This window comes from Salmo salar, chromosome ssa20, assembly GCF_905237065.1.
Source record: "Salmo salar chromosome ssa20, Ssal_v3.1, whole genome shotgun sequence".
NCBI lineage: Eukaryota > Metazoa > Chordata > Actinopteri > Salmoniformes > Salmonidae > Salmo > Salmo salar.
In genome coordinates, this window is record NC_059461.1 from 87,452,871 (window position 1) to 87,472,077 (window position 19,207).

Genomic DNA, 19,207 nt, shown 5'->3' on the forward strand with positions numbered 1-19,207 from the left:
GTGTATGAGTGTGTTAGATGAGTGTCCAGTGTATGACTGTCCAGTGTATGAGTGTCCAGCGTATGAGTGTCCAGCGTATGAGTGTTGTCTTACGTCCATCAGCAGAGGCAGGCGTGTGACTCTCTGCATCGGCAGGATCAGGAAGGAGATCATTGGGAGGTTCCTGCAGTCTGGGTGGCCCTCAATACGAGTCAACACCTCCTTAAACACTGGACTCTTACTACTACTGCGACACACAGACACAGAGACACAGTGAGACAGACAGAGAGCGAGACAGGCAGACAGTGAGACAGACATAGAGAGAGACAGGCAGAGAGGTAGACACAGTGAGACAGACAGAGCGAGAAAGGCAGACAGTGAGACAGACAGAGAGAGAGAGACAGGCAGACACAGTGAGACAGACAGAGAGAGAGAGACAGGCAGACACAGTGAGACAGACAGAGAGAGAGAGACAGGCAGACACAGTGAGACAGACAGAGAGAGAGAGACAGGCAGACACAGTGAGACAGACAGAGAGAGAGACAGGCAGACACAGTGAGACAGACATAGAGAGAGACAGGCAGACACAGTGAGACAGATAGAGAGAGAGACAGAGGTCAGTCATCAGTCACAGTTCAAAGTTGACTTGTGTGTGCACGCATGCGTGGTGTGTGTGTGTGTGTGTGTGTGTGTGTGTGTGTGTGTGTGTGTGTGTGTGTACTCACACTAGCCTCTGTAGGGTCCTCTGCTGATAAACCTCATTGGAGCAGTAGGTGATGTAGGGGTCAAAGTTGGACTGGGCGTGTCTGAACACAATGTCACTGATGTCATCTATAACAACATTCTGCTGGTGTATATCCTCTAAATCTTTAAAGAACCTAACGAGAGACAGACAGAGAGACAGAGAGACAGTTTATATCCTCTAACTCTTTAAAGAACCTAACGAGAGACAGACAGAGAGACAGAGAGACAGTGTATATCCTCTAACTCTTTAAAGAACCTAACGAGAGACAGACAGAGAGACAGAGAGACAGTGTATATCCTCTAACTCTTTAAAGAACCTAACGAGAGACAGACAGAGACAGAGAGACAGTGTATATCCTCTAACTCTTTAAAGAACCTAACGAGAGACAGACAGAGACAGAGAGACAGTGTATATCCTCTAAATCTTTAAAGAACCTAACGAGAGACAGACAGAGAGAGAGACAGTGTATATCCTCTAAATCTTTAAAGAACCTAACGAGAGACAGACAGAGACAGAGAGAGAGACAGTGTATATCCTCTAACTCTTTAAAGAACCTAACGAGAGACAGACAGAGAGACAGTGTATATCCTCTAAATCTTTAAAGAACCTAACGAGAGACAGACAGAGACAGAGAGAGAGACAGTGTATATCCTCTAAATCTTTAAAGAACCTAACGAGAGACAGACGGGAGAGAGACAGTGTATATCCTCTAAATCTTTAAAGAACCTAACGAGAGACAGACAGAGACAGAGAGAGAGACAGTGTATATCCTCTAAATCTTTAAAGAACCTAACGAGAGACAGACAGAGAGACAGAGAGACAGTGTATATCCTCTAAATCTTTAAAGAACCTAACGAGAGACAGACAGAGAGACAGAGAGACAGTGTATATCCTCTAACTCTAAAGAACCTAACGAGAGACAGACAGAGACAGAGAGAGAGACAGTTTATATCCTCTAACTCTTTAAAGAACCTAACGAGAGACAGACAGAGACAGAGAGAGAGACAGTGTATATCCTCTAACTCTTTAAAGAACCTAACGAGAGACAGACAGAGACAGAGAGACAGAGAGAGACAGTTTATATCCTCTAACTCTTTAAAGAACCTAACGAGAGACAGACAGAGACAGAGAGAGAGACAGTTTATATCCTCTAACTCTTTAAAGAACCTAACGAGAGACAGACAGAGAGACAGAGAGACAGTGTATATCCTCTAACTCTTTAAAGAACCTAACGAGAGAGAGAGAGATGGAGAGAGTGAGAGAGACAGAGAGAGACAGAAAGAGAGAGAGAAAGACAGAAAGAGAGACAGAGACAAAGACACAAAGACAAAGAGAGAGACAAAGAAAGAGACAAAGAAAGAAAAAGGAGAGAGAAAGTAGAAGATGGAGGCGGGGAGAGAAATAGATTGAGTTTTGATAAGGCTTTGTGCAATCAAAGAGGTTTATTCTCATCCTCACACAGAGATCAGTGGGAAATCAACAAACACACTAGTCAAACTCATTCCATGGAGGGCCTAGTGCATGCTGGTTAGTCCTTTCAGTTAGGACCTAGACCACCAGGTGAGGGGAGTTCCTTACTAATTAGTGACATTAATTCATCAATCAAGTCTAATGGAGGAGTGAAAACCCACAGGCACTCAGCTCCATAGAATGAGTTGGATACCTGATCTAGAGCAGTGCTTTATAAACATTGTTTTTTAAGGAAGTCAGTCCAGCTTTAAACTTACTCTTGAAAGTTGTAATAGTAGAACGCATGGCAAAATGTATAGAATTGCACTAAAATTTGCTTTAAAACTGGAAAATGTTCTCTGGATGATCTGCCTGTTTTCATCATCTCATACACTCTGACAAACACACGTACAAAGGCAGGAAGTGTGTCTGACACCTGTCCCAGCCTCGCCACATCATCACAGGAGAGAAACTCCCAGACTGCCTAAATTAGCTCAGGGGAACCGTTAGCAGGTAACACACAGGGCTTCCACTTCCTGTCGGCCTGGAGGCAGATGGCCTCTTTAACGACAGACCTTGTCTCCACGGTGATACACAGGAAACTGTCCTCCAGCCACAGGAAGTTGACCTCAACCAGTTAGCCCTCGTTTCAACTCATCTGCAGATCCACCTATAGTGACCTACCCCATACACTGACAGTTCACACACACACGATAGGCATCTGAAATCATTTCACTATTCAAATAATACCATGACATTTTATCGGATATCCGGATCATCGAAATACATGCGGAAAAAAATGTAATAACTTGGTTTAAACTTGGGCACTTGCTGCGCAGCCTGCCCTGCACGCGGACCGGGGAGGAGGCCAAGGAGGGGGCCGGGGAAGGGGCCGGAGAGGAGGCCAAGGAGGGGGTCGGGGAGGGGGAGGGGGGAAGGGCAGGGGGCCGGGGAGGGGGCCAAGGAGGGGGCCGGGGAGGGGGAAGGGAGGGGGGGCCGGGGAGGGGACTGTGGAGGGGGCCGAGGAGGGGAGGGGGCCGGGGGGAGAGGGAGGGGGCCGAGGAGGGGGAGGGGGCCGGGGTGGGGGAGGGAGAAGGGGAGGGGGCCGAGGAGGGGGAGGGGGCCGGTCTGTGTGACACAGGAGAGGGACAGTAGCACTGACTCGGGCTACTTAGACAAACTTGTAGATGCCAGAGTTTATTTATCATCTCATCTGGTTGTGCCTGTCTTTACTGCATCAAATCAATGGAAAGGAGCTTTGCTAAGACAGATGTGTTGCTGCGCTCCACATCCTTGTCTACAACTCCATTCAGATGAAACAACAGTCTACCTGTTGGTGGCTGTTGTCTAGTCCTTCTCATTAAGGAAACGTCATTCTGTCATTTAAATTCCATTTTGCATTTATATCAAATATCCCAGTTCACCTGCTAGGCTGTGGAGCCTCCGACTGTAGTGCCGCTTTGATAGGTCAACAACAACAACAAGCTACACATGTGTGGAGGCTATGGTATGTCTTTTTAATGGGGCACATGTAAAAAAAATAGAATAATAATAAATAAATAAATAAAAATACATTCAAAAGATTGTTTTATTAAATTAAGAATTTCAAATGTCATAGTATATTGTAATTGTTAAAATAGGCCTGTAATATATATTTCTTCAAAAAAAGTTACTCTAGCGACTAATCGAATACTAACGTCCATTCAGATATTTGAATAAAGAAATATCTGAATAACCACACCCATCCCTATAGCCTCTCTAACACAGTATTCTGACAGTGGCCTGACTATTTCTCTAACACAGTATTCTGACAGTGGCCTGACTATTTCTCTAACACAGTATTCTGACAGTGGCCTGACTATTTCTCTAACACAGTATTCTGACAGTGGCCTGACTATTTCTCTAACACAGTATTCTGACAGTGGCCTGACTATTTCTCTAACACAGTATTCTGACAGTGGCCTGACTATTTCTCTAACACAGTATTCTGACAGTGGCCTGACTATTTCTCTAACACAGTATTCTGACAGTGGCCTGACTATTTCTCTAACACAGTATTCTGACAGTGGCCTGACTATTTCTCTAACACAGTATTCTGACAGTGGCCTGACTATTTCTCTAACACAGTATTCTGACAGTGGCCTGACTATTTCTCTAACACAGTATTCTGACAGTGGCCTGACTATTTCTCTAACACAGTATTCTGACAGTGGCCTGACTATTTCTCTAACACAGTATTCTGACAGTGGCCTGACTATTTCTCTAACACAGTATTCTGACAGTGGCCTGACTATTTCTCTAACACAGTATTCTGACAGTGGCCTGACTATTTCTCTAACACAGTATTCTGACAGTGGCCTGACTATTTCTCTAACAAAATATTCTGACAGTGGCCTGACTATTTCTAGCAAACACTGCAATGGTGGTAATGATGACCACCCTCATCAGGATAAACCCAGTCACTATAATCCTTCCTAAAGCTGTCCTCTGCCCCACACTCTTCTCAATTTACATCAACAACATAGCTCAGGCAGTAGGAAGCTCTCTCATCCATTTATATGCAGATGATACAGTCTTATACTCAGCTGGCCCCTCCTCGGATGTTGTGTTAAATGCTCTACAACAAAGCTTTCTTAGTGTCCAACAAACTTTCTCTACCCTTAACCTAGTTCTGAACACCTCCAAAACAAAGATCATGTGGTTTGGTAAGAAGCATGCCCCTCTTCCCACAGGTGTGATTACTACCTGTGAGGGTTTGGAGCTTGAGGTAGTCAGCAGGTATGGGTGCTCTCGAGCGGCTAGATGTTCTTTAACATTCGACCATCAGATTTTCCACCAATGCTCCTTATAGGACACATCACTGCACTCTATACTCCTCTGTAAACTGGTCATCTCTGTTTACCCGTTGCAAGACCCACTGGTTGTTGCTTATTTATAAAACCCTCTTAGGCCTCACTCCCCCCTATCTGAGATACCTACATTCAAAGACTCAATCATGGACTCTTACTGACAGTTGTGGCTGCTTTGTGTGATGTATTGTTGTCTCTATCTTCTTGACCTTTGTGCTGTTGTCTGTGCCCAATAATGTTTGTACCATGTTTTGTGCTGCTACCATATTGTGTTGCTACCATGTTGTGTTGCTACCATATTGTGCTGCTACCATATTGTGCTGCTACCATATTGTGTTGTTATCATGTTGTGTTGTTATCATGTTGTGTTGCTACTAGGGCTGGGCGATTTGATTATATATATCGTGTGACAATAGCCGTTTTTCTATCGTTTCATATTATGCTCTATCGTTTATTTCATTGTGTCGCAAATCACACTCTTCACGGCAATATTTTTAGTCAATTGGACAACGCTTTGCAACACAAACCAACATGGAGGAGAGTGAACGTGACACAGAGCTCATACCTAGAAGAGGGGCTGCTCCGGTCGCGTGGATGTGGTTTGGGTATGAAAAGTCTGACACGTACCAGAAAACCGTCCTCTGCAAAATATGTCGCAGGCCGGTCTCGACAACAGGCTCAAACACCACTAACCTCTTTTACCACCTACACAAGAATCATGTTAAACTGTACAGTCGAGGGCTCAAAACAAACCCCCGACTCAAGAGGTTGCAAGAGGCTTTTCCCCGCGACACACCATGTGGCAAAGAATCACGAAGGTGGAAGGAGATAACATTTTGGCCATATCGCTCAGCCCTACCATGCTGTGTTGCTGCCTTGTTATCTTAGGTCTCTCTTTATGTAGTGTTGTGTGTTTTGTACTATATTTGTATTTTTAAACCCAGGCCCCAGTCTTTGTAAATAAGAATTTGTTCTTAACTGACTTGCCTAGTTAAATAAAGCTTATATAAAATAAAGCTGTCCCCTGCCCCTCCAAAAAGCTGTCCCCTGCGCCCTCCAAAAAGCTGTCCCCTGCCCCTCCAAAAAGCTGTCCCCTGCCCCTCCAAAAAGCTGTCCCCTGCCCCTCCAAAAAGCTGTCCCCTGCCCCTCCAAAAAGCTGTCCCCTGCCCCTCCAAAAAGCTGTCCCCTGCCCCTCCAAAAAGCTGTCCCCTGCCTCTCCAAAAAGCTGTCCCCTGCCCCTCCAAAAAGCTGTCCCCTGCCTCTCCAAAAAGCTGTCCCGTCGTTCCTAAAGACGTCCCCTGCTCTCTGGCCTGCCAGGACACACCAGTTACCAGGTTCAGATCACACACACTGTACTGGAGGACACTGCTGCAGGGGACGGTGTGACTGACCCAGATAAACACCAATCAGAGGGGACACTGTTCTGCAGGGGACGGTCTGACTGACCCAGATTAACACCAGTTAGAGGGGACACTGTGGTGAAGAACAGGGGGAAGGGGTGATGAGGGAAGAGGAAGGAGAGGTAGGAGGTCAAGGTTTCCACTGGAGCCAGAGAGAGAGAGAGAGAGAGAGAGAGAGAGCCCAGAACAGAGAGCAGCTAATGGTAAGAGCTCAAATTGTTTTGTTTGTTTGAGTGCATGTAGAAGAGACATTAATCCTGTTCAATTCAATAAAGACCTAGACCAGCAGGTGAGGGGAGTTCCTTACCAATTAGTGACATTAATTAATCAATCAACTCTAATGGAGTGAAAACCCACACGCACTCAGCCCTCCATAGAATGAGTTCGACACCTGTGCTCTAGATCCTTCAAACTCAACTCTGGACCTCCAGGCCAGTTCCGCTGCATTGTTACATTGTTCCCCTCGAATCAGAGACTGATTTAGACCTGGGACACCAGGTTCCCCTCGAATCAGAGACTGATTTAGACCTGGGACACCAGGTTCCCCTCGAATCAGAGACTGATTTAGACCTGGGACACCAGGTTCCCCTCGAATCAGAGACTGATTTAGACCTGGGACACCAGGTTCCCCTCTAACCATCCAGTCCCTCGACTTCTTGGCGCTGACGGAAACATGGATTACCACAGAAAACACTGCTACTGCTCTCTCCTCATCTGACCACGTGTTCTCGCATACCCCGAGAGCATCTGGTCAGCAGGGTGTTGGCATTGGAATCCTCATCTCTCCCAAGTGGACAGTCTCTCTTTCTCCCCTGACCCATCTGTCTATCTCCTCCTTTGAATTCCATGCTGTCACAGTCACTAGCCCATTCAAGCTTAACATTCTTATCATTTATCGCCCTCCAGGTTCCCTTGGAGAGTTCATCAATGAGCTTGACGCCTTGATAAGTTCCTTTCCTGAGGATGGCTCACCTATCACAGTTCTGGGTGACTTTAACCTCCCTACGTTTACCTTTGACTAATTTCTCTCTGCCTCCTTCTTTCCACTCCTCTTCTCTTTTGACCTCACCCTCTCACCGTCCCCCCCTACTCACAAGGCAGGCAATATGCTTGACCTCATCTTTATTAGATGCTGTTCTTCTACTAATCTCACTGCAACTCCCCTCCAAGTCTCCGACCACTACCTTGTATCCTTTTCCCTCTCGCTCTCCTCCAACACTTCTCACTCTGCCCATACTCGGATGGTATTGCGCTGCCGCAACCTTCGCTCTCTCTCTCCTGCTACACTCTCCTCTTCCATCCTATCATCTCTTCCCTCTGCTCAATCCTTCTCCAACCAATCTCCTGATTCTGCTTCCTCAACCCTCCTCTCCTCCCTTTCTGCATCCTTTGAGTTCCTCTGTCCCCTATCCTCCCGGCCGGCTCGGTCCTCCCATCCTGCTCCGTGGCTTGACGACTCATTGCGAGCTCACAGAACAGGGCTCCGGGCAGCCGAGCGGAAATGGAGGAAAACTAGCCTCCCTGCGGTCCTGACATCTTTTCACTCCCTCCTCTCTACATTTTCTTCCTCTGTTTCTGCTGCTAAAGCCACTTTCTACCACTCTAAATTCCAAGCATCTGCCTCTAACCCTAGGAAGCTCTTTGCCACCTTCTCATCCCTCCTGAATCCTCCTCCCCCTCCCCCCCCCTCTGCGCATGACTTCGTCAACCATTATGAAAAGAAGGTTGACGACATCCGATCCTTGTTTGTTAAGTCAAACGACACCGCTGGTCCTGCTCACATTGCCCTACCCTATGCTTTGACCTCTTTCTCCCCTCTCTCTCCAGATGAAATCTTGCAACTTGTGACGGCCGGCCGCCCAACAACCTGCCCGCTTGACCCTATCCCCTCATCTCTTCTCCAGACCATTTCCGGAGACCTTCTCCCCTACCTCACCAACTCATCCTTGACCGCTGGCTACGTCCCTTCCGTCTTCAAGAGAGCAAGAGTTGCACCCCTTCTCAAAAAACCTACACTCGATCCCTCCAATGTCAACAATTACAGACCAGTATCCCTTCTTTCTTTTCTCTCCAAAACTCTTGAACGTGCCGTCCTTGGCCAGCTCTCTTTGCTATCTCTCTCAGAATGACCTTCTTGATCCAAATCAGTCAGGTTTCAAGACTGATCATTCAACTGAGACTGCTCTTCTCTGTGTCACGGCTCTCCACACTGCTAAAGCTAACTCTCTTCTCTGCTCTCATCCTTCTAGACCTATCTGTGAACCATCAGATCCTCCTCTCCACCCTCTCCGAGTTGGGCATCTCCGGCGCGGCTCACTCTTGGATTGCGTCCTACCTGACAGGTCGCTCCTACCAGGTGGGGTGGCGAGAATCCATCTCCGCACCACGTGCTCTCACCACTGGTGTCCCCCAGGGCTCAGTTCTAGGCCCTCTCCTATTCTCGCTATACACCAAGTCACTTGGCTCTGTCATATCCTCACATAGTCACTCCTATCATTGATACGCAGACGACACACAATTAATCTTCTCCTTTCCCCTTTCTGATAAGCAGGTGGCAAATTGCATCTCTGCATGTCTGGCAGACATATCAGTGTGGATGATGGATCACCACCTCAAGCTGAACCTCGGCAAGACGGAGCTACTCTTCCTCCCGGGGAAGGACTGCCCGTTCCATGATCTCGCCATCACGGTTGACAACTCCATTGTGTCCTCCTCCCAGAGTGCTAAGAGCCACACTCCACTGGCTTCCAGTTGAAGCTCGCATCTGCTACAAGACCATGGTGCTTGCCTACGAAGCTGTGAGGGGAACGGCACCTCCGTACCTTCAGGCTCTGATCAGGCCCTACACCCAAAGAAGGGCACTGCGTTCATCCACCTCTGGCCTGCTCGCCTCCCTACCTCTGCGAAAGCACAGTTCCCGCTCAGCCCAGTCAAAACTGTTCGCTGCTCTGGCACCCCAATGGTGGAACAAGCTCCCTCACGACGCCAGGACAGCGGAGTCAATCACCACCTTCCGGAGACACCTGAAACCCCACCTCTAAGTAATACCTGGGATAGGATAAAGTAATCCTTCTAACCCCCCCCCTTAAAAGATTTAGATGTACTATTGTAAAGTGGTTGTTCCACTGGATATCATAAGGTGAATGCACCAATTTGTAAGTCGCTCTGGATAAGAGCGTCTGCTAAATGACGTAAATGTAACCTGTCAGCTGGGGTTACGTGTGTCACACACACACACGTTAGGACCTCAGGAATGAGAGGGGGAAGGGAAGACCACACACCCCACACAGAAACAGACACACACACACAGAAACAGACAGACACACAGCTGCCAGCATGAGCTAACCCAGGGGACTGTCACAGACATGAACACACTGTTCCGGAGAAACAGAGGGTTGTGTGTGTTTATGAGAGAGCACTCAGCCACAGCTCACACACACAGGTCACACACACACACACACACACACAGGTCTCTCACACACACACACACAGGTCTCTCACACACACACACACACAGGTCTCTCACACACACACAGGTCTCTCACACACACACACACACAGGTCTCTCACACACACACACACAGGTCTCTCACACACACACACACAGGTCTCTCACACACACACACACACAGGTCTCTCACACACACACACACAGGTCACACACACACACACACACACAGGTCTCTCACACACACACACACACAGGTCTCTCACACACACACACACAGGTCTCTCACACACACACAGGTCTCTACACACACACACAGGTCTCACACACACACACACAGGTCTCACACACACACACAGGTCTCACACACACACACACAGGTCTCTCAAACACACACACAGGTCTCTCACACACACACAGGTCTCTCACACACACACACACACAGGTCTCTCACACACACACAGGTCTCTCACACACCAAGTCTCACACACACACAGTCACACACACGGTCTCACACACACACACACACACACACACACACAGGTCCACACACACACAGTCACACACACACACACAGGTCACACACACACAGGTCACACACACACACAGGTTCACACACACACACACAGGTCTCACACACACACACACACACAGGTCTCACACACACACACAGGTCTCACACACACACACAGGTCTCACACACACACACACACACACACACACACACACACACACACACACACACACACACACACACACACACACACACACACACACACACACACACACACACACACACACACACACACACACACACACACACACACACAGGTCTCACACACACACACACACACACACAGGTCTCACACACACACACAGGTCTCACACACACACACAGGTCTCACACACACACACACACAGGTCTCACACACACACACACAGGTCTCACACACACACACACAGGTCTCACACACACACACAGGTCTCACGCACACACACAGGTCTCACACACACACACAGGTCTCACACACACACACAGGTCTCACACACACACACAGGTCTCACACACACACACAGGTCTCACACACACACACATACACAGCTTTGGGTTGTGGTGTATTAAGCTGGGCATGATGACAGGAAGAGGATCCAGGGATCATGGAAGGTTGTGGAACACACACACACACACACACACACATACCTCTCTGTTTGGGCATGAGGCTGACTAGACTACATGATAAACAAAGAGCTCATCCATACAGTGTGTTGTCCCAGGCCAGATGGAGCACTTCCTGTCAATCACTACAACACATGATGGTCTTACAAGAGAATGTCCACTGGTCGGGATGTGTAGAGTTGTATGGCTGGTCATGAAAGTGTGTGTGTGTGTGTGTGTGTTCTCCAGTTACATAAGCTGTGAGGACCATGTCCAACAGTCTCCATGCTCTAATGACAAACTTGCATCACCTCTAGTCCAGCCACACCAATGTTCTCTACATAAAACCCACAACTGTATGCATACACACACACTCATAGATCATTGGGTGAAATCTAGTCAGGGAGGGCCAATGTTGACTCTCGCTGTTCAAACACACACAGCCCTGCCTGTTTCCCCACAGACTGCACAATGTTTGTGCTCATAAAGGAACAGGGACTATGATACACTGTGAAGTTTGTGTGAAGTTTGTTGTTTAGCTGCATTTTCTCTCCCTCTTTCATTAGCTATGTGTCTGTCTGGAACATCAATTACAATCCCTACAATCCCCCTTTCTCTAGCGAAGGCAAGCCCCCACACACACACACACACACACACACACAGGACCTACTTCTTGCTGGCCTCACACACGTCTGTAATGTTGGAGAAGAGGTGGTGGTGCTCGGTCTTGGTCATGGTGTCACTGAGCTCCGCTGAGTTCTGGAACATCCGGATCAGAACCTCCAGACTGTGGAGGTAGGAGTGTTCTGACGATATCAACTCAAATATGGCCTGACACAGAGAACGAGAGACAGAACGAGAGAGAGAGAGAACGAGAGAGAGAGAGAGAGAGAGAGAGAGAGAGAGAACAAGAGAGAGAACGAGAGAGAGAGAGAACGAGAGAGAGAGAGAACGAGAGAGAGAACGAGAGAACGAGAGAGAGAGAGAGAACGAGAGAGAGAACGAGAGAACGAGAGAGAGAACGAGAGAGAGGACGAGAGAGAGAACGAGAGAGAGAGAGAACGAGAGAGAGAACGAGAGAGAGAACGAGAGAGAGAGAGAGAGAGAACGAGAGAGAGAGAGAGAGAGAACGAGAGAGAGAGAGAGAGAGAGAGAGAGAACGAGAGAGAGAGAGAGAGAGAGAGAGAGAGAGAGAGAGAGAGAACGAGAGAGAGAGAGAGAGAGAGAACAAGAGAGAGAACGAGAGAGAGAACAAGAGAGAGAGAACGAGAGAGAGAACGAGAGAGAGAGAGAGAGAGAGAGAGAGAGAGAGAGAGAGAGAGAGAGAGAGAGAGAACAAGAGAGAGGGTAATTACAGGGATGCTAACTGGTGAGGGCTCAAAAAGGAGAATTTTTTTTGCACAGAAGCAAGTGAAAAATCTGTGTAAACTGCAAGAAAATGTGCCTATTTTCAACTGGTATGATCAACGTTGTGATACCAGGCCTAATATGAGAATATCAAGTAGTATCGTGACAGTACTGGGTCTGCCCCGCCACTGGGCTCTGTTTCTCCTCTATAGCAGTGGTACTCCGAGGCTGAATGATAGAGAAGCCGAGTCAGACTGGCCTGCCGGTCCCATCTGGAGAGAATAAAAATACCTATCCACTCCAATATCTAAACACGTAACAGAAACCCCAGCCCTGTCTGCTCGCCCCAGCCCCGTCTGCTCGGCCCAGCCCCGTCTGCTCGCCCAGCCCCGTCTGCTCGCCCCAGCTCCCCAGCCCCGTCTGCTCGCCCCAGCTCCCCAGCCCCGTCTGCTCGCCCCAGCTCCCCAGCCCCGTCTGCTCGCCCCAGCCCCGTCTGCTCGCCCCAGCCCCGTCTGCTCGCCCCAGCCCCGTCTGCTCGCAGCCCGTCTGCTCGCCCCAGCTCCCCAGCCCCGTCTGCTCGCAGCTCCCCAGCCCCGTCTGCTCGCCCAGCCCCCAGCCCCGTCTGCTCGCCCCAGCCCCCCAGCCCCGTCTGCTCGCCCCAGCCCCCCAGCCCCGTCTGCTCGCCCCAGCCCCGTCTGCTCGCCCCAGCACCGTCTGCTCGCCCCAGTTCCCCATCAGAGCTAAATAACATTTTAAAACTGATGGAGATATGCAGAAAGAACAGAGAGAGAAGCTCCTGAGTAGAATAATGGCTGGTTAGGGGATGAGACTGGCTGCTCACAGCTGAGTAGAATAATGGCTGGTTAGGGGATGAGACTGGCTGCTCACAGCTGAGTAGAATAATGGCTGGTTAGGGGATGAGACTGGCTGCTCACAGCTGAGTAGAATAATGGCTGGTTAGGGGATGAGACTGGCTGCTCACAGCTGAGTAGAATAATGGCTGGTTAGGGGATGAGACTGGCTGCTCACAGCTGAGTAGAATAATGGCTGGTTAGGGGATGAGACTGGCTGCTCACAGCTGAGTAGAATAATGGCTGGTTAGGGGATGAGACTGGCTGCTCACAGCTGAGTAGAATAATGGCTGGTTAGGGGATGAGACTGGCTGCTCACAGCTGAGTAGAATAATGGCTGGTTAGGGGATGAGTCTGGCTGCTCACAGCTGAGTAGAATAATGGCTGGTTAGGGGATGAGACTGGCTGCTCACAGCTGAGTAGAATAATGGCTGGTTAGGGCATGAGACTAGCTGCTCACAGCTGAGTAGAATAATGGCTGGTTAGGGGATGAGACTGGCTGCTCACAGCTGAGTAGAATAATGGCTGGTTAGGGGATGAGACTGGCTGCTCACAGCTGAGTAGAATAATGGCTGGTTAGGGGATGAGACTGGCTGCTCACAGCTGAGTAGAATAATGGCTGGTTAGGGGATGAGACTGGCTGCTCACAGCTGAGTAGAATAATGGCTGGTTAGGGGATGAGACTGGCTGCTCACAGCTGAGTAGAATAATGGCTGGTTAGGGGATGAGACTGGCTGCTCACAGCTGAGTAGAATAATGGCTGGTTAGGGCATGAGACTGGCTGCTCACAGCTGAGTAGAATAATGGCTGGTTAGGGCATGAGACTGGCTGCTCACAGCTGAGTAGAATAATGGCTGGTTAGGGCATGAGACTGGCTGCTCACAGCTGAGTAGAATAATGGCTGGTTAGGGGATGAGTCTGGCTGCTCACAGCTGAGTAGAATAATGGCTGGTTAGGGGATGAGACTGGCTGCTCACAGCTGAGTAGAATAATGGCTGGTTAGGGGATGAGACTGGCTGCTCACAGCTGAGTAGAATAATGGCTGGTTAGGGGATGAGACTGGCTGCTCACAGGTGAGTAGAATAATGGCTGGTTAGGGGATGAGTCTGGCTGCTCACAGCTGAGTAGAATAATGGCTGGTTAGGGCATGAGACTGGCTGCTCACAGCTGTCACACATGATATTGGGTGAAACACTCATTCTGATATGACATATCTGCCATCATGAACTCTGATATTTTATTAGTAAGATATGTAGACATGCATTCTGTGCCCAGTCATTCGTTTAGAGAGAGATGGCAGTAATCACACAGGGAGAAGATCTGTTCACACCTTTTATAGCTCCATTTTTATCTAACCTTCATTTAAATAGGCAAGTCAGTTAAGAACAAATTCTTATTTACAATGACGGCCATCCCCGGCCAAACCCGGACGACGCTGGGCCAATTGTGCGCCATCCTATGGAACTCCCAATCGGTAATACTCCCCATCTGCACACTTCTCTAGACATGTATTTGCTTAGACATCCATGCTATGAATTCATATGTCCCTCAACAGGTTTACTTGTCTATGGTCCATATTGTCAAGCCCTCTCCCTTTAAGAAGGGTTTACTATTGCTGTGGAAAAGGTTAGAGGGAGAGGAGTTAAGGCATGGTTTGTTAGATTGCAACAGGACCTGTCTGTGTGTGTGTGCATCCTAACCTTTCTGGAGCCAATCTGCTTGACCCTTTGTTGGAACTGTCTCTGTATGAAGAGGAAGGGGTACACACACACACACACACACACACACACACTAAGGCTGTTACCTCTTGTCTTTTCCTCTCCTCCTGGCTGAGCTTATCAGAAACTCCACTCTTCTTTACCTGCAGGAAAAACACAGTTTAGAACATAGGTTTTAGTACCAACATCAGGAAGAAACAGAATCTCTAACCACTCGGGTCTACTGACTATATTTGCCAACCGTTAGCAAAAAACAGTTGCACAACTTTAGGAATGAAAGGAATTGTTTAGAGGTGAGGCATACGTCTGTATCCATCACAGTTTAAACTCTCAGGCCTAGGTGTCTGCCTTTAGAGAAATTAGGGCTAATGTGTGTTCAGCTGTCTGTGGCAGCACACACACATTTTCTGTCTGTGAAAGCAGCAAGACAGACACACACACTGTTCATGACTCCACTTACTGCAACAAAGGAGTAGTTCTCATAACAGACCTACAGGAGCAGAATAAAGAAGACCCGTCGACCTACAGGAGCAGAATAAAGAAGACCCGTCGACCTACAGGAGCAGAATAAAGAAGACCCGTCGACCTACAGGAGCAGAATAAAGAAGACCCGTCGACCTACAGGAGCAGAATAAAGAAGACCCGTCGACCTACAGGAGCAGAATAAAGAAGACCCGTCGACCTACAGGAGCAGAATAAAGAAGACCCGTCGACCTACAGGAGCAGAATAAAGAAGACCCGTCGACCTACAGGAGCAGAATAAAGAAGACCCGTCGACCTACAGGAGCAGAATAAAGAAGACCCGTCGACCTACAGGAGCAGAATAAAGAAGACCCGTCGACCTACAGGAGCAGAATAAAGAAGACCCGTCGACCTACAGGAGCAGAATAAAGAAGACCCGTCGACCTACAGGAGCAGAATAAAGAAGACCCGTCGACCTACAGGAGCAGAATAAAGAAGACCCGTCGACCTACAGGAGCAGAATAAAGAAGACCCGTCGACCTACAGGAGCAGAATAAAGAAGACCCGTCGACCTACAGGAGCAGAATAAAGAAGACCCGTCGACCTACAGGAGCAGAATAAAGAAGACCCGTCGACCTACAGGAGCAGAATAAAGAAGACCCGTCGACCTACAGGAGCAGAATAAAGAAGACCCGTCGACCTACAGGAGCAGAATAAAGAAGACCCGTCGACCTACAGGAGCAGAATAAAGAAGACCCGATCGACCTACAGGAGCAGAATAAAGAAGACCCGTCGACCTACAGGAGCAGAATAAAGAAGACCCGTCGACCTACAGGAGCAGAATAAAGAAGACCCGTCGACCTACAGGAGCAGAATAAAGAAGACCCGTCGACCTACAGGAGCAGAATAAAGAAGACCCGTCGACCTACAGGAGCAGAATAAAGAAGACCCGTCGACCTACAGGAGCAGAATAAAGAAGACCCGTCGACCTACAGGAGCAGAATAAAGAAGACCCGTCGACCTACAGGAGCAGAATAAAGAAGACCCGTCGACCTACAGGAGCAGAATAAAGAAGACCCGTCGACCTACAGGAGCAGAATAAAGAAGACCCGTCGACCTACAGGAGCAGAATAAAGAAGACCCGTCGACCTACAGGAGCAGAATAAAGAAGACCCGTCGACCTACAGGAGCAGAATAAAGAAGACCCGTCGACCTACAGGAGCAGAATAAAGAAGACCCGTCGACCTACAGGAGCAGAATAAAGAAGACCCGTCGACCTACAGGAGCAGAATAAAGAAGACCCGTCGACCTACAGGAGCAGAATAAAGAAGACCCGTCGACCTACAGGAGCAGAATAAAGAAGACCCGTCGACCTACAGGAGCAGAATAAAGAAGACCCGTCGACCTACAGGAGCAGAATAAAGAAGACCCGTCGACCTACAGGAGCAGAATAAAGAAGACCCGTCGACCTACAGGAGCAGAATAAAGAAGACCCGTCGACCTACAGGAGCAGAATAAAGAAGACCCGTCGACCTACAGGAGCAGAATAAAGAAGACCCGTCGACCTACAGGAGCAGAATAAAGAAGACCCGTCGACCTACAGGAGCAGAATAAAGAAGACCCGTCGACCTACAGGAGCAGAATAAAGAAGACCCGTCGACCTACAGGAGCAGAATAAAGAAGACCCGTCGACCTACAGGAGCAGAATAAAGAAGACCCGTCGACCTACAGGAGCAGAATAAAGAAGACCCGTCGACCTACAGGAGCAGAATAAAGAAGACCCGATCGACCTACAGGAGCAGAATAAAGAAGACCCGTCGACCTACAGGAGCAGAATAAAGAAGACCCGTCGACCTACAGGAGCAGAATAAAGAAGACCCGTCGACCTACAGGAGCAGAATAAAGAAGACCCGTCGACCTACAGGAGCAGAATAAAGAAGACCCGTCGACCTACAGGAGCAGAATAAAGAAGACCCGTCGACCTACAGGAGCAGAATAAAGAAGACCCGTCGACCTACAGGAGCAGAATAAAGAAGACCCGTCGACCTACAGGAGCAGAATAAAGAAGACCCGTCGACCTACAGGAGCAGAATAAAGAAGACCCGTCGACCTACAGGAGCAGAATAAAGAAGACCCGTCGACCTACAGGAGCAGAATAAAGAAGACCCGTCGACCTACAGGAGCAGAATAAAGAAGACCCGTCGACCTACAGGAGCAGAATAAAGAAGACCCGTCGACCTACAGGAGCAGAATAAAGAAGACCCGTCGACCTACAGGAGCAGAATAAAGAAGACCCGTCGACCTACAGGAGCAGAATAAAGAAGACCCGTCGACCTACAGGAGCAGAATAAAGAAGACCCGTCGACCTACAGGAGCAGAATAAAGAAGACCCGTCGACCTACAGGAGCAGAATAAAGAAGACCCGTCGACCTACAGGAGCAGAATAAAGAAGACCCGTCGACCTACAGGAGCAGAATAAAGAAGACCCGTCGACCTACAGGAGCAGAATAAAGAAGACCCGTCGACCTACAGGAGCAGAATAAAGAAGACCCGTCGACCTACAGGAGCAGAATAAAGAAGACCCGTCGACCTACAGGAGCAGAATAAAGAAGACCCGTCGACCTACAGGAGCAGAATAAAGAAGACCCGTCGACCTACAGGAGCAGAATAAAGAAGACCCGTCGACCTACAGGAGCAGAATAAAGAAGACCCGTCGACCTACAGGAGCAGAATAAAGAAGACCCGTCGACCTACAGGAGCAGAATAAAGAAGACCCGTCGACCTACAGGAGCAGAATAAAGAAGACCCGTCGACCTACAGGAGCAGAATAAAGAAGACCCGTCGACCTACAGGAGCAGAATAAAGAAGACCCGTCGACCTACAGGAGCAGAATAAAGAAGACCCGTCGACCTACAGGAGCAGAATAAAGAAGACCCGTCGACCTACAGGAGCAGAATAAAGAAGACCCGTCGACCTACAGGAGCAGAATAAAGAAGACCCGTCGACCTACAGGAGCAGAATAAAGAAGACCCGTCGACCTACAGGAGCAGAATAAAGAAGACCCGTCGACCTACAGGAGCAGAATAAAGAAGACCCGTCGACCTACAGGAGCAGAATAAAGAAGACCCGTCGACCTACAGGAGCAGAATAAAGAAGACCCGTCGACCTACAGGAGCAGAATAAAGAAGACCCGTCGACCTACAGGAGCAGAATAAAGAAGACCCGTCGACCTACAGGAGCAGAATAAAGAAGACCCGTCGACCTACAGGAGCAGAATAAAGAAGACCCGTCGACCTACAGGAGCAGAATAAAGAAGACCCGTCGACCTACAGGAGCAGAATAAAGAAGACCCGTCGACCTACAGGAGCAGAATAAAGAAGACCCGTCGACCTACAGGAGCAGAATAAAGAAGACCCGTCGACCTACAGGAGCAGAATAAAGAAGACCCGTCGACCTACAGGAGCAGAATAAAGAAGACCCGTCGACCTACAGGAGCAGAATAAAGAAGACCCGTCGACCTACAGGAGCAGAATAAAGAAGACCCGTCGACCTACAGGAGCAGAATAAAGAAGACCCGTCGACCTACAGGAGCAGAATAAAGAAGACCCGTCGACCTACAGGAGCAGAATAAAGAAGACCCGTCGACCTACAGGAGCAGAATAAAGAAGACCCGTCGACCTACAGGAGCAGAATAAAGAAGACCCGTCGACCTACAGGAGCAGAATAAAGAAGACCCGTCGACCTACAGGAGCAGAATAAAGAAGACCCGTCGACCTACAGGAGCAGAATAAAGAAGACCCGAT

General features: G+C 48.8%; 1 protein-coding gene across 4 annotated transcripts in view; it reads right to left on the bottom strand.

The window, feature by feature from the left end:
- The window catches only part of LOC106581464 (rho guanine nucleotide exchange factor 26), a 141,702-nt gene that overhangs the window by 104,960 nt on the left and 17,535 nt on the right, over window positions 1-19,207 (bottom strand). For 3 of the 4 annotated variants that reach the window (XR_006761043.1, XM_045704054.1, XM_014163533.2), the window contains exons 5-8: window positions 15,029-15,085; window positions 11,697-11,857; window positions 705-857; window positions 94-226 (exon numbers count right to left, since the gene is read on the bottom strand). Coding sequence is in view for 3 of the 4 variants with exons in the window: in XM_045704054.1 (XP_045560010.1) it covers window positions 94-226; window positions 705-857; window positions 11,697-11,857; window positions 15,029-15,085 (504 nt within the window). In the remaining variant the exon portion in view is untranslated. The remainder of the gene's footprint in view (window positions 1-93; window positions 227-704; window positions 858-11,696; window positions 11,858-15,028; window positions 15,086-19,207) is intronic. The other variant, XM_045704055.1, reaches the window with a different exon arrangement.